This window comes from Petromyzon marinus, unplaced genomic scaffold (assembly GCF_048934315.1).
Source record: "Petromyzon marinus isolate PM22_M1 ecotype Great Lakes invasive population unplaced genomic scaffold, UKy_Petmar_22M1.pri1.0 PM_G_Scaffold_119, whole genome shotgun sequence".
Lineage (NCBI taxonomy): Eukaryota > Metazoa > Chordata > Hyperoartia > Petromyzontiformes > Petromyzontidae > Petromyzon > Petromyzon marinus.
In genome coordinates this window covers 244,498-271,749 of record NW_027422672.1, presented here as the reverse complement: position 1 = coordinate 271,749, position 27,252 = coordinate 244,498, and the positions used below count along the sequence as shown (strand labels likewise).

The window sequence follows — 27,252 nt, the reverse complement described above, 5'->3', positions numbered from 1 at the left end:
AATTGGAATAGAACGATCAAACGTAGAACAGTTAAGTGAAATAAAGTTATAATAACAAAACAATGCCATTAAGAGAGTAATAAGACTTGTCAAATCGCAACAAAAATCGCAACCTTTGCGATTTTGCTAATCGCATTGTTTCAAATTGCGATTGTTCGATTTTAAATCGATTTAATCGTTCAGGCCTAGTGCCTACCCGGGGGACACTATACCCCCCCCCCCCCCCCCCCCCACGTGTGACCACCCCACGTGCGTGTATACAATAGAGTCGTGCCTTTCTCTTGCTATAGGGAATTATTAAAAAGACGTTAACAAAACTGTGCTCGTGTATGTATGCATGCTGAACTTCCCAGTGCAAGAAGGAGTTGCTGCTGCTGCTATTGTAACCTAAGGGCAGTGGTTCTTGAACCTTTTCTGTAGCCTTGCACCCACCCCCTTTGGCTCTGAAATCGTTAGACATGTGACGATGTTAATAACGACGTAGGGGGAGGGGGCTTGACCAAACAAAGTTCTTACTTACGTTGCCCCGTGGCTTCGTTTGAGTTTGACGATTTCACTTTTAAAAATCATCCGGCCATGTCTCGCACCCCCCAGGGGGTGCATGACCCACAGGTTAAGAACCACTGGTGTAGTGTATAGCGTAGTGGATAGTGTAGAGGACCATGGTAGTGTAGTGTACAGTAGTCTAGTGTACGTATTCTTGGGTCTTTCAGGTCACGTTGATAGGTTCAAAGAAAATAAAAGAACTCATCTACGTGACTTTATGACGTCTTGCTTGTGATACATCTTGCATGAGATACGTCTTGCTTGTGATACGACTTGCTTGTGATACGTCTTGTGATACGTCTTGTGATACGTCTTGCTTGTGATACGACGTCTTGTGATACATCTTGCTTGTGATACGTCTTGTGATACGACGTCTTGTGATACGTCTTGTGATACGTCTTGCTTGTGATACGACGTCTTGTGATACGTCGTCTTGCTTGTGATACGGCGTCTTGCTTGAGGTACGATGCGCTTGCTAGAACTTGTCTCGGTCGGGATGAGTCACCGATTTCTCCCCTTCCTCACCACCATCCTCGTAGGCTATCAACTCCTCTCAGCAAGGCAAAGTGACATTAAATTTTATTTTTTTCTATTTATTTATGCATTTATTTTAATTTATGTATGCATTTTAGTAATAAGTAGTGTCTAAATTATCGTATACAACCCCATTAATGTATAATATGCCATATAAAATATCATTTCTTTTACTCTGGAACGGATTAGTTCCATTCCCTTTATTTCTTATGGGAAAAATGCGTTTGGTATTCATCATTTTGGGTATGAGTCCTCCTACCTTCTGAAACAAATTAACGACGTGTACCGAGGTGCCACTGTACTTCATATATTGAAACAATAGATATTAAAACATAAAGATATAAACAAGTAATATTAAAAGAAACATGGTTAATGGATGCATTCATACATTTTTACTGTACCTTCAACAGCCTATCGTTAACAGGGGAATGGACGGTAAGCTAATACATTGGGCTCTATGGAGGCACTACACTACCCTAATATACACTACACTACAATATACAGTACACTATACACTACAATATACACTACACTACTCTATACACTTCAATATACACTACACTATACTATACACTACACTTTACACTACACTATACATGACACTATACACTACACTACTCTATACACTACAATATACACCTCACCCAATCAGCCAAACAGCCACCTAAACAGCAACAACCGCCATTCGCCACTAAGTGGTGGTGATGTCACCACGACGCTTGTGCCAGGCCATGTGCACCTTGAGGCCACGTGAAGTGTCGAAGGCCCGCTGACAGGAGGTCACGGGGCAGACCCAGGTGCCACGGGTCGACTGACTAAGATGACTGGCTGATGCACCACCTGTGCCCCCTACTGTGCCAACCTGCTGTGCTTTAGCCACCCGGGGCTCCGCTCGTTGTTGTGAGCATCGCTCCTCCGCCCTCCATTGTTGTTGGAGGGTGACTGCCTCCAACTGCCCAGTAGCGTCCTTCACGAGCCTCCTCCACAAAGGCTTGACACCGCTGGTACCAGTCATCGGCAAGTCCACTCAGCTCCACGTTCTCCTGTACCACATCACTCCATCTCTTCTCTAGTCTGTCCCGCGCCCGTTTAGCCTCCTCGATCCGGTCGAACAAAAGGTGTATCGGCATGCGGTGGCTGTGCATGCGGTCTACATGACCAAGCCAACGCAGCCTTGCCTGCCGGAGAAGCTCACCGATGGGACCTTGCCCAGATCTTTCAAAGATTTGTGAGCTCCTTACACAATCCAGCCTGGTTAAATCCAGGATGGATCGTAAGCAGGATAGCCTAAATGTTTCTAACCGGCGAAGATGTTCCATTAGGGGGGTCCACGTTTCGCAAGCGTAGAGAAGGAAGGGAATGACCGTGGCCGAGAAGACCTGAAGCTTCGTGCGGAACGACAGACCAGGTAGCTTCCACACAGCATTACGCAACCGATGTAAATATATTGCCGCTCAACTTATTTGGAGTGAGACCTCTGCTGTCAAACCGGAGCCGGTCGTAAGCTCACTGCCCAGGTATGGGAAACACAACTGCCCCATCACCGATTGGGAGTTGTGGGGTTGGAGTGTCCGATGGTACAAAATACCCAGGCAGGTGCTTAGTTTTGGTGGGGCTGATAGTAAGGCCCCATCTCTTAGTGCCACGCTCCAGTCCCAGCAGCAGCGTCTCCAACTCCTCCTCTGAATGAGCAGCTATTACCAAATCATTGGCATACATAACGTGGTTGAGCAATAGGTAGCCATCCCTTGATCGCACCCGGACATCGATCAGCCTCCGATTATATCTGTACCAAATGGAGATTCCCCCGGTACAACTATTGAAGGCTTCACGAACTACGTGGTCAAAATAGATGTTAAATAATGTGGGAGCCAGAGGACATCCCTGTCGCACCCCAAGGTGTACAGGGAATGGCGCTGACTCCCGGCCATGTAGTTTTACCCGGGCCCACTCACCATCATGAAGGTCCTTAATGATCGTGAGCAGAGGGTCAGGGACTCCAAAAGCACGAAGAACAACCCAGAGCCCAGGCCTACTGATGGTATCATAGGCCTTGACCAGGTCAATAAAGCAGAGATGTAGGTCTTATTGGAATTTCCTACACCTCTGCTGTAGCAGACGGACAGAAAATATGGCATCTGTGCAGGACCGCCTTTTCTTGAAACCGCATTGGGGCTCCGCAAGCCTCTCCTCAACGTGCCTGGCAAGTCGATGTTGAATAATCCTTGCCAGGACCTTTCCCGGCACCCTGAGGAGTGAGATGCCCCTGTAGTTGTTACAGTCTGTGTGGTCCCCCTTCTTAAAGAGGGGGACCACCAGGGCATCCTTCCAATCTTGCGGAACCTGTCCAGAGGTCCAGACTGTTGTTATGATGTCATATAGGGCAGTCTGTGCACAAACGCCACCCTCCCTCAGCATTTCGCTTGGGAGATCATCTCTGCCCAGTGCCTTTCCTGGTCTCAGACTCCGGATCGCCCTCAGTACTTCCTCAACTGATGGCACCTCAGCCAGCCACTCACACGGGGTAACGTCTTCCAATATTTGAGGCACTGCAGCTTCAGCAGGGTCATCCCGACTTTGTGCCACGATGTTTTCCTGGCTGAGGGATTTCCCCTCCCCCAGGACCTCACAGAAATGCTCAGCACATCTACAAACCTTTTCCTGGGGGCCGGAGATTGGACCACCGTTTTTTCCCCTAATGATGGTAATAGGTGTGGCACTGCAGGTTATTTTTTTGATGGAGTTAAATAGAGATTTTTGATCACGGGCCACTGAGGCAGACTCCATCTCCTCTGCAACCCGCGACCACAACCCATCCTTGCAGCGCCTCATGGCTCTCCGAACCTCCGAGCGAAGGCTGCGGTAAGCCTCCTCAGTCTCTGACATGGGATTCTGTAGCCGATGACAGTGGGCCTGTCGCTTTTTCTCAACCATCCTGAACACCTCTGTCAGCCAGGGTCTCTGGGCAGGACTGCACCGCGTACCCAAAGCAGCCATTGCAGCAGCATGAGTCACAGTCCTAAACCTCGCCCATTTACCCTCGACATGATGAAATTCTCGCTTGCAACTTTCATCAGATAACTGAGACCAGGCCACTTAAAATTGGAATGGGGTCCTGGATGTACATCCACCACCGGAGTGAAAGAATGACAGCCGCATCTTACAGATGACTAGTCTATGGTTATAGGGCAGATCAGCTCCACGGTAGGTCCTGGTGTCAAGGACATGGGCTCGCATCCGCTGGTCCGTCACTATGTAGTCCAGCAGATGTTCTTGCTTGGACTCGGCATGCATCCATGATGTTGTGTGGATGCGCCAATGCCGGAACAGCGTGTTGGTAATTACAAGCCCATGGGCTGCACAAAAATCTAGCAGCCTCCTACCGTTGTTATTGAGCTGATCTGGCCCATGCCCTCCAATCACTCCAGACCAGGTGCCAGCATCATGACCAACTCGGGCATTGAAGTCACCCAACAAGATGACTCTATCCCGAGGGGCCACTTTAGCCAGCACCTGTGACAGGAGGTCATAGAAGGCATCTGACTCATCAGCTTTGCCTGCATCCCTCCACGGATGTTCGTCTTCAGTGGGGGCATAAGTAACCACCCATCCCTCATGGACTGTCCACCCCTCATGGTGGCAGGAGCCAGAACCGGTCCACCGGACCTCCTGAATGCCACAGAGATCCAGGCGGTACCGGTCCAGCTCCCGACAGAGGAGTGGCAGCCTCTCCTCCCCAGTGAGCATTCGAACCTTCCACGTGGCCACACGAAGTGGCTTTTCGTTGTTTCTGGAGGAGCCCCGAGGGTAGAGATTCAATCTCCTGGCTCCGCCAATTGGGGTTTGGCCAGGAGACGTCATAGACGCCTGTCCCCCCGGGGCCCCCGTTTAGCCACTGTGGTGGTCACAGACGCCATGAGGGGAGGGGCCAATCGGAATTGGCCCTCTCCTCACAGCACTGTCCACGACAGAGTTGCCCGTCCGGCACCGCGAGGAGGTAGGGGGTTTATATATATTTTGTTATTTTGTTGTTTCTCTTCAACGTGACTTTACCGAAAAAACTAAGAATATGAATTACTGCAGTCACGAAAGCTTTAAATCAAAATTTAGGTAGGGGGTTGTTTTGCCGGACACCTACTCACTCACCCACTCACTCACCCACCCACCCACTCACCCACCCACTGACCCACCCACTCACCCAATCAGCCAATCACCCACCCACTCACCCACCCACTGACCCACCCACTCACCCAATCAGCCACCCACTCACTCACCCACCCACTCACCCAATTAGCCCATCAGCCACCTACTCACTCACCCACTCACTTACCCACCTACTCACTCACCCACCCACTCACCCAATCAGCCCATCAGCCACCTACTCACTCACCCACCAACTCACCCATTCAGCCACCCACTCACCCACCCACTCACCCACCCACTCACACAAGCAGCCACCCACTCACCCACCCAATGACCCACCCACTCACCCAATCAGTTACCCGCTCACTCACCCACCCACTCACCCACCCAATCAGCCAAACAGCCACCCACTCACCCACCCACCCACTCACACAAGCAGCCACCCACTCACCCACCCACTGACCCACCCACTCACCCAATCAGCCACCCGCTCACTCACCCACCCACCCACTCACCCAAACAGCCAAACAGCCACCCACTCACTCACCCACTCGCTTTGCCCCTCCCCCCTAGCGCTGCCCCTCCCCCCAGCGCTGCCCCTCCCCCCTAGCGCTGCCCCTCCCCCTAGCGCTGCCCCTCCCCCCAGCGCTGCCCCTCCCCCCTAGCGCTGCCCCTCCCCCCAGCGCTGCCCCTCCCCCTCAGTGTGCCGCTGCCTCCGTCCCGTGCTGGTGCAGCTGCGCGCTCCACGTGGCGCCGTTCACTCTCACAAGCCTGCAGGCGAGTGGCAATGTTACTACAATGTTACTACTAACTACCACTATGTTGCCACTAACTACCACTAACTACCACCACGACTACCACATCTATTACTATCACTACTAACATCACTATTATCACCACAACCACCACCACGACTACCACCACTAACTACCACCACTACCACTAACTACCACCACTACTACCACTGCTACTACCACGACTACCACTATTATTACTATCACTACTATTACTATCACTACTACCACAACTACTACCACCACTAACTACCACCACCACGACTGCCACCACTACTACCACCACCACGACTACCACCACTACTACCACTGCTACTACCACGACTACCACTACTATCACTACTATTACTATCACCACTACTACCACTACCACCACCACGACTACCACCACCACTGCTACCACCACTACTACCACGACTACTACCACTACTATTACTATCACTACTATTACTATCACTACTATCACCACTACTATCACCACTACTATCACCACTACTACCACCACCACCACGACTACCACCACCACTACTACCACCACTACTACCACGACTACTACCACTACTATTACTATCACTAGTATTACTATCACTACTATCACCACTACTATCACCACCACCACTACTACCACCACTACTACCACTGCTACTACCACGACTACCACTACTATTACTACTATTACTACCACTACTACCACCACTACTACCACCACCACGACTACCACCACCACTACTACCACTGCACTTGACGCTGTAAGTGTGGTCTCGATATATTAATGACTCAAAGTTGTCCCCGTTCACGGAAATCGATAGTTTAGTCCTAGTCGTAATATTAAACAGCTGAGTGCCGCTGGTGATTCTGAGCCTAGAGGGTTGCGTGAGGACAGACACCAAGCTCCAGACAACACGCTACTGGCTCTTATTGCAGACGCGGCGAGATAAAATATGTTCACAAACCCCCCCCCCCCCCCCCAAGTAGACTAAAAACCCCTCCACATCTTCTTTGGTTCTTTCGGTAAAGTCACGTAGAATGAGAATAAAATAATAAAATAATAAATTGCTAAAATTACACAATAATATTCTCACGACGTTTCGGCCACAACACAAGCGGCCTTCATCAGGTGAAGGGGACGAGACTGTCTGGAGGACAGCGCAGTCTCGTCCCCTTCACCTGATGAAGGCCACTTGTGTTGTGGCCGAAACGTCGTGAGAATTTTATTGTGTTATTTTATCAATTTATTATTTTATTCTCATTCTACGTGGTGGTGACTTTACCGAAAGAACCAAAGAAGATGAATCCTTACAGTCACGAAAGCTTTAAATCGAAATTTAACCCCTCCACAAATTGCGTGACAATGAAATGGCTCCCTAGGCCTCGTAAGTACGGGGCCTGCTCTTATAAAACACTAACGGAATCCAACAAGATATTTGTCTGATTTTCAATGCCGCTCTGAAGGCTGTTATATCGGTTCACGAGTCCCAGGAAGTTGGGTGATATCCGCGAAAGAGCGAAAACTTTGAGAGGTGGCGCGTGCCATGTCAAGTATTGCAACTCGGGAGAAGAAGGCCAAGTGGCTTAATGGGCCAGGAGCGAGGCGTACGCCACCTGAACTCTCGCACGCTGCTCACAGCTGTCGAGGTGGAGCACGCCGCGTGGAGCACGCCGCGTGGAGCACGCCACGTGGAGCACGCCACGTGGTAGGGGTTCAGCCTTGCAGACCAATATACAAAAAGTCTTATTTTTATACGTTTGACATTGTGTACAATATGGGAGCCATACTCTTTGGTTCTATTCGGTAAAGTCACATAGGTAAAAAAATAAAATTCACGACGTTTCGGCCACAGCACAAGTGGCCTTCATCAGGTGTTGTGGCCGAAACGTCGTGATTTATGTTATTTTATTTTTTTACCTACGTGACTTTACCGAATAGAACCAAAGAGTATGGATCCTTGCAGTCACGAAAGCTTCAAATCTAGAATGTGGGAGCTACCCACGTGCCAAATTTTATTTTTTTATAGCATGTTGGGAAGCATGCTAAACATCTCGAACAGACACACATCCACACATTTCCCTTTTATTATATATACAGACAACTAGCTGCTACTGCCTGGCTTCGCCCGGGACTTGGATTCACCACGCCCGGCCGCCTTTGTCTCCCCAGTGCTAGCGATGTTCACACACCACACAGCAGTTACTCGTTTGAGGCTGAGTCGACCTAGGGGAGGCCCAGGACCGGTTCAAATAATCTTCACCGGCGGTGGCCGTGAGCGGGAATGGAACTCGGGTCGCCGGGTTCGTAGCGCAGCGTAGCGCTACGCAGTCACTGCCACCCCCCCCCCAACACACAAAGGATAAAGACAAAGATCCCCCGTGTAGCCTGTGAGACTGTAGGGGCAAGTGCTGCTAGCGAGCAGCAGCAGCAGCTATGAAGGCCGCCGGCACTGTGGCACACAAGGGGGTGGGTGGCCAGCACCGCACCCGGCCGCCTTTTGTCTCCCCAGTGCTAGCGATGTTTACTACACACAGCACCGGGTAACACATTTGAGGCTGAGTCGACCTAGGGGAGGCCCAGGACCGGTTCAGATAATCGTCACCGGTGGTGGCCGTGGGCGGGAATCGAACCCGGGTCGCCGGCTGCTCGAACCACAACGCACATGTGACGTCACAGCTCACTTGCCATGCAAACTCTAAATGCATTATTGTGCCCCCACCCACCCCCCAAAGAAACAAAAGTGTATTTGTATAAAGTTTGCACGGTGTACAGTCTGGAAAGTACCCACGTGGCAAATTTAAAGTTTGTTGCATGTCGGGAAGTACGCTAAAATTTTGAACAGACACACAATCACAACTTTGCCTTTTATATATAGATGTAGTGTGTGGTCTTTTTTATGTGTAGTGTGTGGTCTCGAAATTATAAGAATGTGTAGTGTGTGGCAAGGCCGTAATTGTAATATATATTGGGGTGGGGGGACACATCCCTGTGTTGGCATAGATACCTACACACCCTACATACAGGTGGGTAGTATGTAGTGAATCTTTGTTTTTTTCGATAAAGTCACGTAGAAATAATAAAAAATAAAATTATATAATAGCATGCGACGTTTCGATCGCAACACAAGCAATCATCATCAGGTAGAGGAAACATAACCGCAGACAGACCTTAAGTAGGGAGAATTAACACAGATATACCAAGGGATACAGAGAGACGGAACATCACACTAAATCAAACAGGGTTTAGCAAAATTTGGAAACTATATAAAGCAACACAAACGGGCGGTTAATTAAATTGCGTTAATTGTGTTTTAACCGCCCGTTTGTGTTGCTTTATATAGTTTCCAAATTTTGCTAAACCCTGTTTGATTTAGTGTGATGTTCCGTCTCTCTGTATCCCTTGGTATATCTGTGTTAATTCTCCCTACTTAAGGTCTGTCTGCTGTTATGTTTCCTATACCTGATGATGATTGCTTGTGTTGCGATCGAAACGTCATATGCTATTATATAATTTTATTTATTATTTTTTTTTATTATTTCTACGTGACTTTACTGAAAAAAACCAAAGAGTAATTCCTGCAGTCACGACAGCGCCTAATCAAGTTAGTACGTAGTGAGTCTACAGTAGTGTCTGGCTCTACAGTAGTGTAGAGGAGTATTGTGAGTAACCAATAAGGGGGCGAACAGAAGGAGGTAATGGGGCAGTTGTGTACCTGGGCAGTGTGCTCATGACCGGCTCCCGTTTGACAGCAGATGTCTCCGAATCAGTCGAGCGGCAATATCTTTTCATCGTTTGCGTAACGCTGTGTGGAAGCTACCTGGTCTGTCGCTCCTCACGAAGCTTCAGGTATTTTCGGCCACGGTCATTCCCTCCCTTCTTTACGCTTGCGAAACGTTAACTCCCTTAATGGAGCATCTTCACCGGTTGGAAAAATTTATGCTGGTTTAGCCAAGCTGAATTCTGTAAGGAGCTTACAAATCCTTGAAAGATTTGGACAAAGTCCCATCGGTGAGCTCCGGCAGGCAAGGCTGCGTTGGCTGGGTCATGTAGCCCACATGTCCAGTCACCGCATACCTAAACAGCTTTTGTTCAGCCTGATCGAGGGGGCTAAACGGGCGCGGCACAGGCTAGAGAAGAGATGGAGTGACGTGGTACAGAAGGATGTGGAGCTGAGTGGACATGCCGATGACTGGTACCAGCGGTGTCAAGATGGGCCTCTGTGGAGGAGGCTCGTGAAGGATGCTACTTGGCAGTTGGAGGCAGTCGCCCTCCAACAACAACGGAGGGCGGAGGAGCGACGCTCACAACAACGAGCGGAGCGCCGGGTGGCTAAAGCACAGCAGGTTGGCACAGTAGGGGGCACAGGTGGTGCATCATCCAGTCATCTCAGTCAGTCGACCCGTGGCACCTGGGTCTGCCCCGTGACCTCCTGCCCGCGGGCGTTCGCCACTTCACGTGGCCTCAACGTGCACATGGCCTGGCACAAGCGTCGTGGTGATGCCACCGCCACTTAGTGGCGAATGGCGGTGGTTGTAGAAACGTCCCTTTTGAGTATTTGTCTGCTGCTGTAATTGTAAATGTCCACGTGATGATGATGATGACGACGATGCTGATGAGCCACATTGTCGAGCTATCGTTTACGATGGCCAGGTCGCTTCTGAAAAAGCGCTACCCGGTAACTCAGCGGGGCGCCTTGCCTGGCAAAAAGAAAAATTGTTTGGTTTGTGTTTGGTCTCGATCTGACACGTTAGAGGAGGAGGAGGACCGACACCCCATCGGGAGCGCCCAACGAACCCGGAGACTTTGACGGCGCCCGCCTCTCCGACCGCGGCTCCGTGTCGTCGGCGGCTCTCAGGCGCAGGGCCCGACGCCCGACACGATGGCCTCGGCGCTCCTCCCGCTGCCGCTGCTCCTGCTGCTGCTGCCGCTGTGCGTGAGATGCCTCGCCGGGCAACGCGGCCCGCCAGGGTCGCCCCTGCGCTTCACCAGGCCGTCCTACCACGCCACCGTCTACGAGAACTCCGCGCCCGCCACGTACGTGGAGAGCCACGAGAAGATGGGGATCCACGTCGGCCGCTCGGCCCCCGGGGCCCGGTACGCCGTCGTGTCCGGGGACGAGGAGGCCGCGTTCGAGGCGGAGGGGCTCGTCGTGGGCGACTTTTGGTTCCTGCGCGTCCGCACGAGGGGCGTGCCATTGGACCGCGAGGAGCGCCACGGCTACACGCTGGGGGTCAAAGCGTTCTCCGAGAACGGCCGCGGGGCGGCGTCCGCCGAGGTCTTCATCCACGTGCTGGACCGCAACGACCTGAGTCCGCTGTTCTCGGCGTCGTCGTACTCCGCCGGCGTCGCCGACGACGCGCCGGCGGGCGCCGCGGTCCTACGCGTCGCCGCCACGGACGCCGACGAGGGCCCCAACGGGCGCTTCAGTTACGCCCTGGAGCAGCGCTCGGACGCCTTCGCCGTGCACCCGGCGAGCGGCGAGGTGATGCTCGCCAGGAGGCTGACGGAGCCCGGCGACGCGGGGCCGCACGAGTTCAAGGTGACGGCCGTCGACGGCGGTGGGCTGAGCGGCTCGGCGCGCGTCGTAGTGAACGTGAGCCGGGCGAACGCCCACGCCCCGCGCGTCGCCGTCGCCGCGACCCGCGCGCCCGCGTGCGGGCCGGCCCCCCTCCGCCTCCGCGTGCCCGAGGACGTCCCGGTGGGGGCCGTCCTCGGCTGGCTCGACGCTGGCGGCCCCGCCGGGGAGGCGCGCTACTCCCTGCGGGGCGAGGACGAGGACGGCGTCACGTTCGCGGTGCACGAGACGAGCGGGGCCCTGCGTCTGGCGCGGCCGCTCGACTTCGAGAGGCGACGCCGCTACGACCTGACGGTGGCCGCGCGCGACGGCGACCCCGGGGGGCCGCCGCCGGCGGTCTGCCGGGCGACGGTGGAGGTGGCGGACGTGGACGAGAACCGCCACGCCCCGCGGTTCACGGAGTTCGCGGCGGCCGCCGCCGTGCGGGAGGACGCCCCCGTGGGGGCCGTCGTCGTCACCGTCGCTGCCGCGGACGAAGACCGGGGGATCGACGGGGAGGTGCGGTACTCCCTCGTGGACGGGTCCGACCTGGGGGTCTTCAGCGTTCATCCGGAGACCGGTAGACCACACCCACTACTGCTATCACTACAACCACCACTACTACAGCTACCACCGCTACCTCCCTCCTCCCTCCCCCCCTCATCCTGCACAGTCACACATAGTCACTGTAAGATGTTTTTCTTGTTCGTGTTTTTGTTTGTTTGTTGTGGTTGCACCCGATTCAAGCGCCGAATGGCTCACAGGGCTATAACCAAAATAAATAAACTAAAAAAACTAAAAACCCTCGCGGCTAATGACGCCGTGTCCCGCGCCGGCAGGGGCGATCGTCACGGCGCGGCCGCTGGATCGCGAGACGGCGAGCAGCTACTGGCTCGCGGTGCGCGCTACGGATCGCGGACTCGTCCCTCGCTTCGCCACGCTGCACGTCTACGTGGAGGTGCAGGTACGGGAACCCGTGCGCACTCGCGCGCACGCACGCACGTGTGAGTGCGTGCGTTTGCACCGCTGCGTTTTAAAACGACACGATGCGAATGCCGTGCGTCTCTCCTGCCCCCGTCCCGCCGCCCCCCCCCAGGACGTGAACGACAACCCCCCACGGGCGTCGCGTCCGTGGTACCGGGCCGAGGTGGCGGAGAACTCCCCAGGGGGCGTCGCGGCAGCGCAAGTTGACGCCTGGGACCCGGACAACGCCGACGCCGCCGCCAACACCGCCGCCGACACCGCCGGGGAGGCGCGGGGCAGGGGCCTCACGTTCAACATCGTCTGCGGAGACCCGCAGGGATTCTTCAACATAAACACCAGCACAGGTGGGGGCGGTGGTGCTGGGGGTGGAGAGCAAATCCACAACATTTACAACGATAGTGTAGTGTGCAGTGTTGTGTGTAGCGTATAGCAGTTTGCAGCGTAGTGTATAGTGTAGTGTATAGTGTATAGCGTAGTGTATAGTGTAGTGTATAGTATAGTGTATAGTAGTGTAGTGTATAGTAATGTATAGTGTAGTGTACAGTGTTGTGTGTAGCGTATAGCAGTGTGTAGCGTAGTGTATAGTGTAGTGTATAGTGTAGTGTATAGTAGTGTATAGTGTAGTGTGTAGCAGTGTAGTATATAGTGTAGTGTATAGTGTAGTGTTGTGTGTAGTGTAGTGTGTTGTGTTGTGTGTAGCGTAGTGTGTTGTGTTGTGTGTAGCGTAGTGTATAGTAGTGTATAGCGTGTAGTGTATAGTGCAGTGTATAGTATATAGCGTAGTGTATAGCGTAGTGTATAGTGTATTGTAGTGTATTGTAGTTTAGTGTTGTAAGGACGAGCAGACTTCTTTAGGAGGCACACTCTGTTTATTGTATTATTTCCTTATACAACGCTTAACACACACAAAGGGATATTCGGTCCCCTCACCCGATACCCTAGGGAGGTACAGCCTCCGGACCTGGCGGGACTCACACGTCTACCGCTAACCTCCTTGATACCTAAGGAGGTACAACCTCCGGACTTGGCGGGACTCACACGTCTACCGCTATCCTAGTCCTCCGGCTAGGACCTAGGGGAGGCTATCTGACCCACCGCTGGCCCGGTGGGTCCTGACCACTGGGTTTGCCGAGCCTTAGCCCTTAGAAGGGCTGGAAGGCTGGTCCAGGGTCCTAGCTAGGCTTCAGCCCAGTCTTCTGTCTTCGTGCAGGGAGAGAACTCCCCAAGGTCCGTTGGGTCACCCGTCTTATACTCCTTCGTGGCCAGGTAGAACCAATCATACATTCCCACGTGGAACCGTCTGATTGGTTCGTACCAAACCCTGGCCACGATTTGTTTCACCTCGACTGACCCCAACCGTTGTACCCAGGGGTAATGCTGTACTGCCCTGGTGGCAATGCAGGTTACGCAACAGCGCGTAGTTATAAGTGTATAGTGTAGTGTATAGTAGTGTAGAGTGTATTGTATAGTGTATAATAGTGCTTAGCGTAGTGTATAGTGTAGTGTATATTGTAGTGTATAGTAGTGTATTGTAGTGTATAGTGTAATGTATAGTAGTGTATAGTGTAGTGTATAGTAGTGTATAGTGTAGTGTATAGCAGTGTGTAGCGTAGTGTATAGCGTGTATTGTAGTGTATTGTAGTGTATAGAGAGCAAATCCAACAACATTTACTATCGACGCATTTCCATTTGGCACGATGTGACCCAACATAGCCTGACATCACGTGGTGATGTCGTCTTTAAGTTGTCAACTGACGAGCTACCCCCCCCACCACGTCTCCACGTTGACGCCCCCCACCCCACCGTGTGCGTGTGCCGGCCGGCGTGGGAGGGTTGTGGTTCACCTCTGGTGAACGACTCGTCACAGGCGTCATCCACACCACCAGCAGGCCGCTGGACAGAGAGAGGCAGGCGGAGCACGAGCTGGAGGTAAGAGTCACCGTGAGGGTGGTGGTTGTGGTGGGGGTGGTAGTTGTGGTGGTGGTGGTGTTGGTGGTAGTGGTGGTGGTAGTGGTGGTTGTAGTAGTAGTGGTGGTGGTAGTGATAATGGTAGTGGTAGTAGTGGTGGTAGTTGTAGTAGTGGTGGTGTTAGTGGTAGTCGTGGTGGTGTTGGTAGCGGTGTTCGTGATGGTGGTGGTAGTGGTAGTAGTGGTGGTGGAAGTTGTGGTGGTAGTGGTGGAAATAGTGGCGGTGGTGGTAGTGATGCTGGTAGTAGTGGTGGTGGTAGTAGTGGTAGTGGTGGAGTGATGGTGGTGGTGGTAGTAGTGGTGATGGTGGTAGTAGTGCTGGTGCTATTGGTGGTGGTGATGATAATGGTAGTAGTAATGGTGGTGGTAGTCGTGTTGGTGGTGGCATTGGTAGTGGTGGTAGTGATGGTGGTGGTAGTGGTAGTAGTGGTGGTGGAAGTTGTGCTGGTAGTGGTGGAAGTTGTGGTGGTGGTAGTAGTAGTGGTGATGGTAGTGGTGGGTGGTGGTAGTGGTAGTAGTGGTGGTAGTAGTAGTGATGATGATGGTAGTGGTGGTGGTGGTAGTGGTAGTAGTGGTGGTAGGGATGGTGGTGGTGGTGGAGTGATGGTGGTGGTGGTGGTAGTGGTAGTAGTGGCTGTGGTGGTGGTAGTTGTGGTGGTGGTAGTTGTAGTGGTAGTGATAATGGTGGTGGTAGTAGTGGTAGTGGTGGTGGTGGTAGTAGTGGTGGTAGTGGTGGTACAGTAGGGGACACAGTTGGTGCATCAGCCAGTCATCTCAGTCGACCCGTGGCACCTGGGTCTGCCCCGTGACCTCCGGCCAGCGGGCGTTCGATACTTCACGTGGCTTCAACGTGCACCTAGCCTGGCACAAGCGTCATGGTGACATCACTGCCACTTAGTGGCCGAATGGCGGTTGTTGTTGTGCGTGCGTGTCTGTATGTGCGTGTCTGTGCGTGCGTGTCTGTGCGTGTCTGTGTGTGTCTGTGCTTGCGTGTCTGTGCGTGTCTGTGTGTGTCTGTGCGTGTGTGTCTGTGCATGCGTGTCTGTGCATGTCTGTGCGTGTCTGTGCGTGTCAGTGTGTGTCTGTGCGTGTCTGTGTGTGTCTGTGTGTGTCTGTGTGTGTCTGTGTGTGTGTGTCTGTGCGTGCGTGTCTGTGTGTGTCTGTGCGTGTCTGTGTGTGTCTGTGTGTGTCTGTGCGTGTCTGTGTGTGTTTGTGCGTGTGTGTCTGTGCGTGCGTGTCTGTGCGTGTCTGTGCGTGTCTGTGCGTGTCAGTGTGTGTCTGTGCGTGTCTGTGTGTGTCTGTGTGTGTCTGTGTGTGTCTGTGTGTGTGTGTCTGTGCGTGCGTGTCTGTGTGTGTCTGTGCGTGTCTGTGTGTGTCTGTGTGTGTCTGTGCGTGTCTGTGTGTGTTTGTGCGTGTGTGTCTGTGCGTGCGTGTCTGTGCGTGTCTGTGCGTGTCTGTGTGTGCTTCCCGCCGGCCGGCGCCAGGTGTCCATCGTGGACGGCGGCGTCCCCCCGCGTGAAGCGAGGGTGGCGGTGACGCTGAGCGTCTCCGACGAGAACGACAACGCCCCGCGCTTCCCCAGGAACCTCACGCGAGTCAAAGTCGTCGCGGCGGCGGCGGCGCCGACCCCGGGCCCGGCGGTGCCCGTCGCCCGTGTCTACGCCGCCGACGCCGACCGGGGCATCAACGCGGATCTGCGTTACGTCATCAGCGGGGGGCACGACGTTGGAGACTTTGCCATCGACCGCGCGCGAGGAATCGTCTACAGCCAGAGCAGGCGGCAGCCTGCGGGGACATCCAACTCAATCACGGTGCTGGGCACACTCCACATGCTACCTCCTCCTCTCCTGCTCTCCCTACTCCCCCTCTCCCTCCTCCTCTCCCTCCTCCTCTCCCTCCTCACGCAGACACACATGACGAGGTAACCCCGACTCGACGCAAGGACCCCCCCCCCCCCGCCTCGCCTCTTATCGCCGCGACGATTCGACCGCTGAAACGGAACTCGCCGATGTCGGCGTCGCCGGCCCCGCAGGTCCACGCCACGGACGGGGGGCGACCGCCCAAGTCGTCGACGGCCACGCTCCACGTGGAGTGGATCGCCGCTCCACGGCCACCCAAGACGCCCGCGGCCTTCGCCCTGAGGCAGCACGCGGTCACCGTGGCGGAGACGGCCGCCGTGGGCATGGTGGTGATCGTGCTGCCCACGGAGAGCACGTGGGGGAGCCTCCTGTGGTTCAGCATCACAGGTCACGTGGTGCCACCACACACACCACACACACACACCACACACACACCACACACACCACACACTCACCACACACACACCACACACACGACACACACCACATACACACCACACACTCACCACACACTCCACACACACACATACACCACACACACCACACACACCACACACACACCACACACACCACACACACCACACACCACACACACCACATACACACCACACACTCACCACACACTCCACACACACACATACACCACACACACCACACACACCACACACACACCACACACACCACACACACCACACACCACACACACCACACACACACCACACACTCACCACACACTCCACACACACACATACACCACACACACCACACACACCACACACACACCACACACTCACCACACACTCCACACACACACATACACCACACACACCACACACACCACACACACACCACACACACCACACACACACCACACACACCACACACCACACACACCACACACCACACACACCACACACACACCACACACACCACACACACCACACACACACCACACACACACCACACACACCACATACACACCACACACACCACACACACACATACACCACACACACCACACACACCACACACACCACACACACACCACATACACCACACACACCACACACACACCACACACACACCACACACACCACACACACACCACACACACACACATACACCACACACACCACACACACCACACACACACCACACACACACACCACACACACCACACACACACACCACACACACACCACACACTCACCACACACACACACATATACACCACACACACCACACACACCACACACACCGCACACACCACACACACCACACACACACCACACACACCACACACACCATACACACACACCACACACCACACACACACCACACACACACACCACACACCCCACACACATACACCACACACACCACACACACCACACACCACACACACCACACAGACCACACACACCACACACACCACACACACCACACACCACACACACACCACACACAACACACACCACACACACACCACACATACACCACACACACCACACACACACACCACACGCACCACACACACACCACACACACACACCACACACACGCACCACACACACACCCACACACACACCACACACACCACACACACACCACACACACACACACCACACACACCACACACATACACGACACACACCACACACACACACACCACACACACTACACACACACCACACACACACACCACACACACACACCACACACACCACACACACCACACACCACACACACCACACACACCACACACCACACACACCACACACACCACACACACACCACACACACCACACACACACACCACACACACACCACACACACCACACACACAGTCACACACACAGTAACACACACACATCACACACACCACACACACCACACCACACACACCATACGCACCACACACACACACCACACACACCACACACACACTACACACACACCACACACACACACACACACCACACACACAGAACACACACCACACACCACACACCACACACATCACACACACCACACACACCACACACACACACCACACACACACACCACACACATCATACACACACCACACACACCACCACACACACCACACACACACCACACACACACCACACACACACCACACACACACCACACACACAATACACGCCACACCCCAACCCACGTGTTGTGTTCATGGTGACATCATGTGGATGGTGTCTGTGTGTGTGTCTGTGTGGGGAGCGATAGTGTAGCGGTTAGCGCGCTGCGCTATGAACCTGGCGACCCGGGTTCGATTCCCGCTCACGGCCAACACCAGTGACGATTATCTGAACCGGTCCCGGGCCTCCCCTAGGTCGACTCAGCCTCAAATGAGTACCTGGTGCGGTGTGTAAACATTGCCACTAGGGAGACAAAGGCGGTCGGGCGTGGTGCTGGCCACCCACCCCCTCGTGTACCGTTCCGGCCTTCATAGGTGCTCGCTAACAGCACTTGCCCCTACAGTCTGTTAAGGCTATATGGGGGATCTTTGTCTTTGTGTGTGTGTCTGTGTGTGTGTCTGTGTGTGTGTCTGTGTGTGTCTGTGTGTCTGTGTGTGTGTCTGTGTGTCTGTGTGTGTGTCTGTGTGTCTGTGTGTGTGTTTGTGTGTCTGTGTGTGTGTCTGTGTCTGTGTCTGTGTGTGTGTCTGTGTGTGTGTCTGTGTGTGTCTGTGTCTGTGTGTGTGTGTGAATGTGTGTGTGTGTCTGTGTGTGTCTGTGTGTGTGTCTGTGTGTGTGTCTGTCCGGCAAAACAACCCCCTACCTCCTCGCGGTGCCGGACGGGCAACTCTGTCGTGGACAGTGCTGTGGGGGGAGATCCAATTTTGATTGGCTCCTCCCCTCATGGCATATGTGTCCACCACAGGGGCTAAACGGGGGCTCTGGACGGGTGCGAGGGGCTGGTAACCCCTCCACCTTCAATGAATTACCACGAAACCACGAATTAAACTGAAATATGTAACTAATAAGCTTGTGCCGGAGGCCCCGGGGGGCCAGGCGTCTATGACGTCTCCTGGCCAAACCCCAATTGGCGGAGCCAGGAGATTGAATACCTACCCTCGGGGCTACTCCAGAAACAACGAAAAGCCACTACGGGTGGCCACGTGGAATGTTCGAACGCTCACTGCAGAAGAGAGGCTGCCACTCCTCTGTTGGGAGCTGGACCGGTATCGCCTGGATCTATGCGGCATTCAGGAGGTCCGGTGGACCGGCTCTGGCTCCTGCCACCATGAGGGGTGGACAGTCCTCTACTCGGGGCAGCAGACTGCCAAACAACAGGGTGTGGGTCTTCTTTTGAACAAAAGAATGAAGGGGGCGTGGGAGCGTGGCGGTGAGGTGTGGGAAGCTGTAAGCCCCAGGCTACTTTGGGCTCGCCTTCCCATCAACCGGAGGCGAGGAATGGTGGTCGTGGTTACTTATGCCCCCACCGAAGATGAACATCCGTGGAGGGATGCAGGCAAAGCCGATGAGTCAGATGCCTTCTATGACCTCCTGTCACAGGTGCTGGCTAAAGTGGCCTCTCGGGATAGAGTCATCATGTTGGGTGACTTCAATGCCCGAGTTGGTCATGATACTGGCACCTGGTCTGGAGTGATTGGAGGGCATGGGCCAGATCAGCTCAATAACAACGGTAGGAGGCTGCTAGATTTTTGTGCAGCCCATGGGCTTGTAATTACCAACACGCTGTTCCGGCATCGGCGCATCCACACAACATCATGGATGCATGCCGGGTCCAAGCAAGAACATCTGCTGGACTACATAGTGACGGACCAGCGAATGCGAGCACATGTCCTTGACACCAGGACCTACCGTGGAGCTGATCTGCCCTCTGACCATCGACTAGTCATCTGTAAGATGTGCCTGCCATTCTTCCACTCCGGTGGTGGGTGTACACCCAGGACCCCATTCCAACCTAAAGTGGCCTGGTCTCAGTTATCTGATGAAAGTTGCAAGCGAGAATTTCATCATCGCTTGCGGCTGGGATTGGCATCGTCCCCGACTCCTCCTGATGTCGAGGGTAAATGGGCGAGGTTTAGAACTGTGACTCATGCAGCTGCAATGGCTGCTTTGGGTACACGGTCCAGACCTCCCCAGAGACCCTGGCTGACAGAGGAGGTGTTCAGGATGGTTGAGAAAAAGCGACAGGCCCACTGTCATCGGCTACAGAATCCCACGTCAGAGAATGAGGAGGCTTACCGCAGCCTTCGCTCGGAGGTTCGGAGAGCCGTGAGGCGCTGCAAGGATGGGTGGTGGTCGCGGGTTGCAGAGGAGATGGAGTCTGCCTCAGTGGCCCGTGATCACAAATCTCTATTTAACTCCATCAAAAAAGTAACCTGTAGCGCCACACCTATTACCATCATTAGGGGAAAAAACGGTGATCCAATCTCCGACCCCCAGGAACAGGTTCGCAGATTTGCTGAGCATTTCTGTGAGGTCCTGGGGGAGGGAAAATCCCTCAGCCAGGAAAACATCGTGGCACAAAGTGAGGATGACCCTGCTGAGGCTGCGGTGCCTCAAATATTGGAAGAAGTCACCCCCTGTGAGTGGCTGGCTGAGGTGCCATCTGCTGAGGAAGTATTGCAGGTGATCCGGAGTCTGAGACCAGGAAAGGCAGCGGGCAGAGATGATCTCCCAAGCGAAATGCTGAGGGAGGGTGGCGTTTGTGCACAGACTGCCCTATATGACATCATAACAACAGTCTGGACCACTGGACGGGTTCCGCAGGATTGGAAGGATGCCCTGGTGGTCCCCCTTTTTAAGAAGGGGGACCGCACAGACTGTAACAACTACAGGGGCATCTCACTCCTCAGTGTGCCGGGAAAGGTCCTGGCAAGGATTATTCAGCATCGCCTTGCCAGGCACGCTGAGGAGAGGCTTGCGGAGCCCCAATGCGGTTTCAGGATAGGGCGGTCCTGCACAGATGCCATATTTTCTGTCCGTCTGCTACAGCAGAGGTGTAGGGAATTCCAACAAGACCTACATCTCTGCTTTATTGACCTGGTCAAGGCCTATGATACCATCAGTAGGCCTGGGCTCTGGGTCGTTCTTCGTGCTTTTGGAGTACCTGACCATCTGCTCACGATCATTAAGGACCTTCATGATGGTGAGCGGGCCCGGGTAAAACTACGTGGCCGGGAGTCAGAGCCATTCCCTGTACACCTTGGGGTGCGACAGGGATGTCCTCTGGCTCCAACATTATTTAACATCTATTTTGACCACGTAGTCCGTGATGCCTTCAATAGCTGTACCAGGGGAATCTCCATATGGTACAGATATAATGGGAGGCTAATCGATGCCCGGGTGCGGTCAAGGGATGGCTCCCTATTGCTCAACCACGTTATGTATGCTGATGATTTGGTAATAGCTGCTCAGTCAGAGGAGGAGTTGGAGACGCTGCTGCTGAGACTGGAGCGTGCCACTAAGAGGTGGGGCCTTACCATCAGCCCCACCAAAACTAAGCACCTGCCTGGGTATTTTGTACCATCGGACACTCCACCCCCACAACTCCCAATCGGTGATGGGGCAGTTGTGGAGAGAGTGGAGAGTTTCCCATACCTGGGCAGTGTGCTTAGGACTGGCTCCAGTTTAACAGCAGAGGTCTCACTCCGAATCAGTCAAGCGGCAATATCTTTTCATCGGTTGTGTAACGCTGTGTGGAAGCTACCTGGTCTGTCGCTCCGCACTAAGCTTCAGGTCTTCTCGGCCACGGTCATTCCCTCCCTTCTCTACGCTTGCGAAACGTGGACCCCCCTAATGGAACATCTTCGCCGGTTAGAAACATTTAGGCTGGCCTGCCTACGATCCATCCTGGGTTTAACCAGACTGGATTGTGTGAGGAGCTCACAAATCCTTGAAAGATCTGGGCAGGGTCCCATCGGTGAGCTCCTCCGGCAGGCAAGGCTGCGATGGCTGGGTCATGTAGCCCGCATGCCCAGCCACCGCATGCCGAAACAGCTTTTGTTTGGCCGGATTGAGGGGGCTAAGCGGGCGCGGCACGGGCTAGAGAAGAGATGGAGTGATGTGGTACAGGAGGACGTGGAGCTGAGTGGACTTGCCGATGACTGGTACCAGCGGTGTCAAGATCGGCCTCTGTGGAGGAGGCTCGTGAAGGATGCTACTGGGCAGTTGGAGGCAGTCGCCCTCCAACAACAACGGAGGGCGGAGGAGCGACGCTCACAACAACGAGCGGAGCGCCGGGTGGCTAAAGCACAGCAGGTTGGCACAGTAGGGGGCACAGGTGGTGCATCAGCCAGTCATCTCAGTCAGTCGACCCGTGGCACCTGGGTCTGCCCCGTGACCTCCTGCCAGCGGGCGTTCGACACTTCACGTGGCCTCAGGGTGCACATAGCCTGGCACAAGCGTCGTGGTGACGTCACCGCCACTTAGTGGCGAATGGCGGTTGTTGTTGTGTGTCTGTGTGTGTCTGTGTGTGTGTCTGTGTGTGCATCGTCCACGACAGCGTTGCCCGTCCGGCACCACGAGGAGGTAGTGGGTTGTTTTACCACCCGCATCACCACATTACTCACCCCCACTACCCTCACCACCCACCCCCCCGCCAGGTGGAGGTGACGGTACTGGACGTGAACGACCACCGGCCCCGCTTCTCCCGTGACCTCTACGAGGCGACCGTGGCCGAGGAGACTCCTCCTGCCGCCGCCGGGATCCTGCGGCTGGAGGCGACGGACGCCGATGCCGGCGCCGTCGCCGCCCGGCTCTCCTTCTCCCTCGTCGGCTTAGGCGGCGGCGACGCCGCGGAGAGCCTGCGTCTGTTCCGCGTGGACCCCGTCACCGGCGAGGTCACCGCCGCCGAGAGGCTGGACCGAGAGGCCAAGCGGAGCCACCTGCTCACCGTCATGGTGAGAGGGCGCCACGCCAGGTGCACGTGTGTGTACGTGTGTACGTGTTTACATGTGTACGTGTGTGTGTACTTGTGTGAGAGTGAGGTGTGTACGTGTGTGTGTACGTGTGTGAGAGTGAGGTGTTAACATCGCCACTAGGGAGACTAAGGCGGTCGGGCGTGGTGCTGGCCACCCACCCCCTCGTGTACCGTTCCGGCCTTCATAGGTGCTCGCTAACAGCACTTGCCCCTACAGTCTGTTAAGGCTATACAGGGGATCTTTATCTTTGTGTGAGTGAGTGTGTGTGAGTGAGTGTGTGTGTACGTGTGTGTGTGCGTGTGTGTACGTGTGTGTGTGCGTGTGTGTACGTGTGTGTACGTGTGTGTGTGTACGTGTGTGTGTGTATGTGTGTGTACGTGTGTGTGTGTGTACGTGTGTGTGTGTACGTGTGTGTGTGTACGTGTGTGTACGTGTGTGTGTGCGTGTGTACATGTGTTGTGTTGTACGTGTGTGTGTACGTGTGTGTGTGCGTGTGTGTGTGTACATATGTGTGTGTACGTGTGTGTGTACGTGTGTGTGTACGTGTGTGTGTGTACGTGTGTGTGTACATGTGTGTGTACGTGTGTGTGCCGACCGTGCAAATCGAAGGTGCTGATGACGACGATGATGACGACGATGACAACGATGCCGTGACCGCTGTCTTGCGTGGTGACCATAGTGTCCTGTATAGTAGTGTTTAGCGTACTGTGTAGTAGTATATAGTGTACCGTATAGTAATGTGTAGTGTAGTGTATAGTGTAGTGTATAGTAGTGTGTAGTGTATAGTAGTGTATAGTGTAGTCTATAGTGTAGTGTATAGTGTAGTGTATAGTAGTGTGTAGTGTAGTGTATAGTGTAGTGTATAGTAATGTGTAGTGTAGTCTATAGTGTAGTGTATAGTAGTGTATAGTGTAGTGTATAGTGTCCTGTATCGTAGTGTTTAGCGTACTGTATAGTAGTGTATAGTATAGTGTATAGTAGTGTATAGGCTAGTGTATAATGTAGTGTATAGTGTAGTGTATAGTAGTGTAGTGTATAGTGTACTGTATAGTGTACTGTATAGTGTAGTGTATAGTAGTCTATAGTGTAGTGTATAGTAGTGTATAGTGTAGTGTATAGTGTAGTGTATAGTGTATTGTATAGTAGTGTATAGTGTAGTGTATAGTAGTCTATAGTATAGTGTATTGTATAGTTGTGTAGTGTATAGTGTAGTGTATAGTAGTGTATAATGTACCGTATAGTAGTGTATAGTGTAGTGTACAGTGTAGTGTATAGTAGTGTATAGTAGTGTAATGTATAGTAGTGTATAGTGTACTGTATAGTAGTGTACAGTGTAGTGTATAGTAGTGTAGTGTACAGTATTGTATAGTGTACTGTATAGTAGTGTAGTGTATAGTAGTGTGTAGTGTAGTGTATAGTAGTATAGTGTACAGTAGTGTATAGTGTACTGTATAGTAGTGTACAGTGTAGTGTATAGTAGTGTATAGTGCAGTGTATAGTGTAGTGTATATTAGTGTAGTGTATAGTAGTGTATAGTGTAGTGTATAGTGTTGTGTATAGTGTAGTGTATAGTTTAGTGTAGTGTATAGTAGTGTAGTGTATAGTAGTGTATAGTGTATAGTAGTGTATAGTAGTCTATAGTGTAGTGTGTAGTGTATAGTAGTGTATAGTGTGGTGTATAGTAGTATAGTGTAGTGTATAGTGTAGTGTATAGTAGTGTATAGTAGTCTATAGTGTAGTGTATAGTGTAGTGTATAGTAGTGTACAGTGTAGTGTATAGTGTAGTGTATAGTAGTGTACAGTGTAGTGTATAGTGTAGTGTATAGTAGTGTGTAGTGTATAGTAGTGTACAGTGTAGTGTATAGTAGTGTAGTGTATAGTAGTGTGTAGTGTAGTGTACAGTATAGTAGTGTACAGTGTAGTGTATAGTATTGTGTCGTGTAGTTTGTCACGTAAACAAACCGCGTAACCGATGGCCACGTTTTGTTTCGGTGACGACAAACCTTGGTGATTGGCCGTGTCAGGTGCCGGTGTCGCAGTTTGACGGCACCGCAGCGCCGGTCACGTCGCACGCGACCAGCACGACGTGACTCACCGCGGACGGTCTCCTCCTGTCAGGGGGCGTTCGTGGCGAGCGATCTCTCCGCTCGGACCTCTCTCTCACTCTCTCTCTCACTCTCTATCTCACTCTCTCTCACTTTCTCACTCTCTCTCACTCACTCTCTCTCTGTCTCACTTTCACACTCTCTCACCCTCTCTCTGTCTCACTTTCACTCTCTATCTCTATCTCACTCTCTCTCACTCACTCTCTCTCTGTCTCACTTTCACACTCTATCTCTCTCTCACTCTCTTCTCACTCTCTGTCTCACTTTCACTCTCTCTCACTCTCTCTCTGTCTCACTTTCACTCTCTCTCACTCTCTCTCTGTCTCACTTTCACTCTCTCTCTCTATCTCTCTCTCACTCTCTCTCTCTCTCTCACTCTCTCTCCCTCACCCTCTCACTCTCTCACTGTCTCTCTCACTCTCTCACTCTCTCGCACAAACAGGTGCAGGACGGCGGGATCCCCGTGAGGCGAGCGTACGCCACGCTGGCGGTGAGCGTCGACGATGCCAACGACCACGCGCCCCGCTTCACCGGCGGCCCCTACGAGGCCCGCGTGGCCGAGTCGGCGGCCATGGGCTCCGCCGTGGTGCGCGTCACGGCGCTGGACCGCGACGAAGGCCCCAACGCCGACGTCAGATACAGCATCAGCCACGGTGACCGCCTCACCACCACTCCCACCGCTCCCACCACCACTTCCACCACTCCCACCGCTCCCACCACTCCCACTACCACTCCCACCACTCTCACCACTCCCACCACTCCCACTACTCCCACCACCACTCCCACCACTCCCACCACTCCCACCGCTCCCACCACTCCCACCACCGCCACCACTCCCACTCCCACCACTCCCACCACTCCCACCGCTCCCACCGCCACCGCTCCCACCACCACTCCCACCACTCCCACCACTCCCACCACTCCCACTCCCACCACTCCCACCACTCCCACCGCTCCCACCACTCCCACCACTCCCACCACTCCCACCGCTCCCACCACTCCCACCACTCCCACTCCCACCACTCCCACCACTCCCACCGCTCCCACCACTCCCACCACTCCCACCACTCCCACCTCCACTCCCACCACTCCTACCACAACCACTCCCACCGCTCCCACCACTCCCACCACTCCCACCGCCACTCCCCCCCACGCGGAGGGAGTTTCTGCACTGGAGCACATTTCCCGTGTCGCGTTTTTTTCGTGGCGACGCTCCGTCGCGTGTCTCTCCCCCGTCCAGCTCGGATCGCCGGCGGCCGACGGGCGCCGGGGCTTCCCACCCGCGGCGTTCGCCCTCGGCGGTTCCCTTCGCTTTTGACGACGCGAACTCGCGAATTCCCCCGGCAGGAAACGTGGGGAATTCCTTCGCCGTCCACGGCGCGCTGGGCGTCGTCTCTGTGGCGAGGAAGCTGGACGGCTCCGCGGTGGAGGCCTACGAGCTGACGGTGAGGGCGGCCGACCGGGGGCGCCCGTGCCGCTTCACGAGTATCACCGTCCACGTCGTCGTCGTCGTCGCCGCCGCTACCGCGGACGCCGCCTCGGACGGCGCTCTACCCACATTCGCCTCCAGAGGCGGAGTGGTCGATTTACACCCGTAGACTAACACAGAGACACGTAGACTAACACAGAGACCCGTAGGCTAACACAGAGACCTGTAGGCTAACACAGAGACCCGTAGACTAACACAGAGACCCGTAGACTAACACAGAGACCAGTAGACTAACACAGAGACCCGTAGACTAACACAGAGACCCGTAGACTCACACAGAGACCCGTAGACTAACACAGAGACCCGTAGACTCACCACACAGAGACCCGTAGACTAACACAGAGACCCGTAGACTAACACAGAGACCCGTAGACT

At 53.9% G+C, this 27,252-nt stretch overlaps 1 protein-coding gene across 1 annotated transcript; it reads left to right on the top strand.

Moving 5' to 3' along the window:
* The first annotated feature begins 10,885 nt into the window (after positions 1-10,885).
* On the top strand, positions 10,886-27,012 carry LOC142909401 (protocadherin Fat 1-like). The gene is made up of 9 exons (XM_076059717.1): positions 10,886-12,140; positions 12,400-12,524; positions 12,657-12,888; positions 14,412-14,473; positions 15,996-16,322; positions 16,544-16,765; positions 22,966-23,262; positions 25,831-26,041; positions 26,736-27,012. Exons 1-9 carry the CDS (start codon positions 10,886-10,888, stop codon positions 26,984-26,986), a joined length of 2,982 nt encoding a protein of 993 aa, XP_075915832.1. The 3' UTR covers positions 26,987-27,012.
* The last annotated feature ends 240 nt before the right edge of the window (positions 27,013-27,252 follow it).

Excerpts from the sequence above, each read along its gene's own strand:
- LOC142909401 (XM_076059717.1), top strand. The coding sequence starts at position 10,886 with ATGGCCTCGGCGCTCCTCCCGCTGCCGCTGCTCCTGCTGCTGCTGCCG. Across the intron at positions 16,323-16,543 it reads GGACATCCAACTCAATCACG|GTCCACGCCACGGACGGGGG; the intron begins GTGCTGGGCACA and ends CCGGCCCCGCAG. Across the intron at positions 23,263-25,830 it reads GCCACCTGCTCACCGTCATG|GTGCAGGACGGCGGGATCCC; the intron begins GTGAGAGGGCGC and ends TCGCACAAACAG.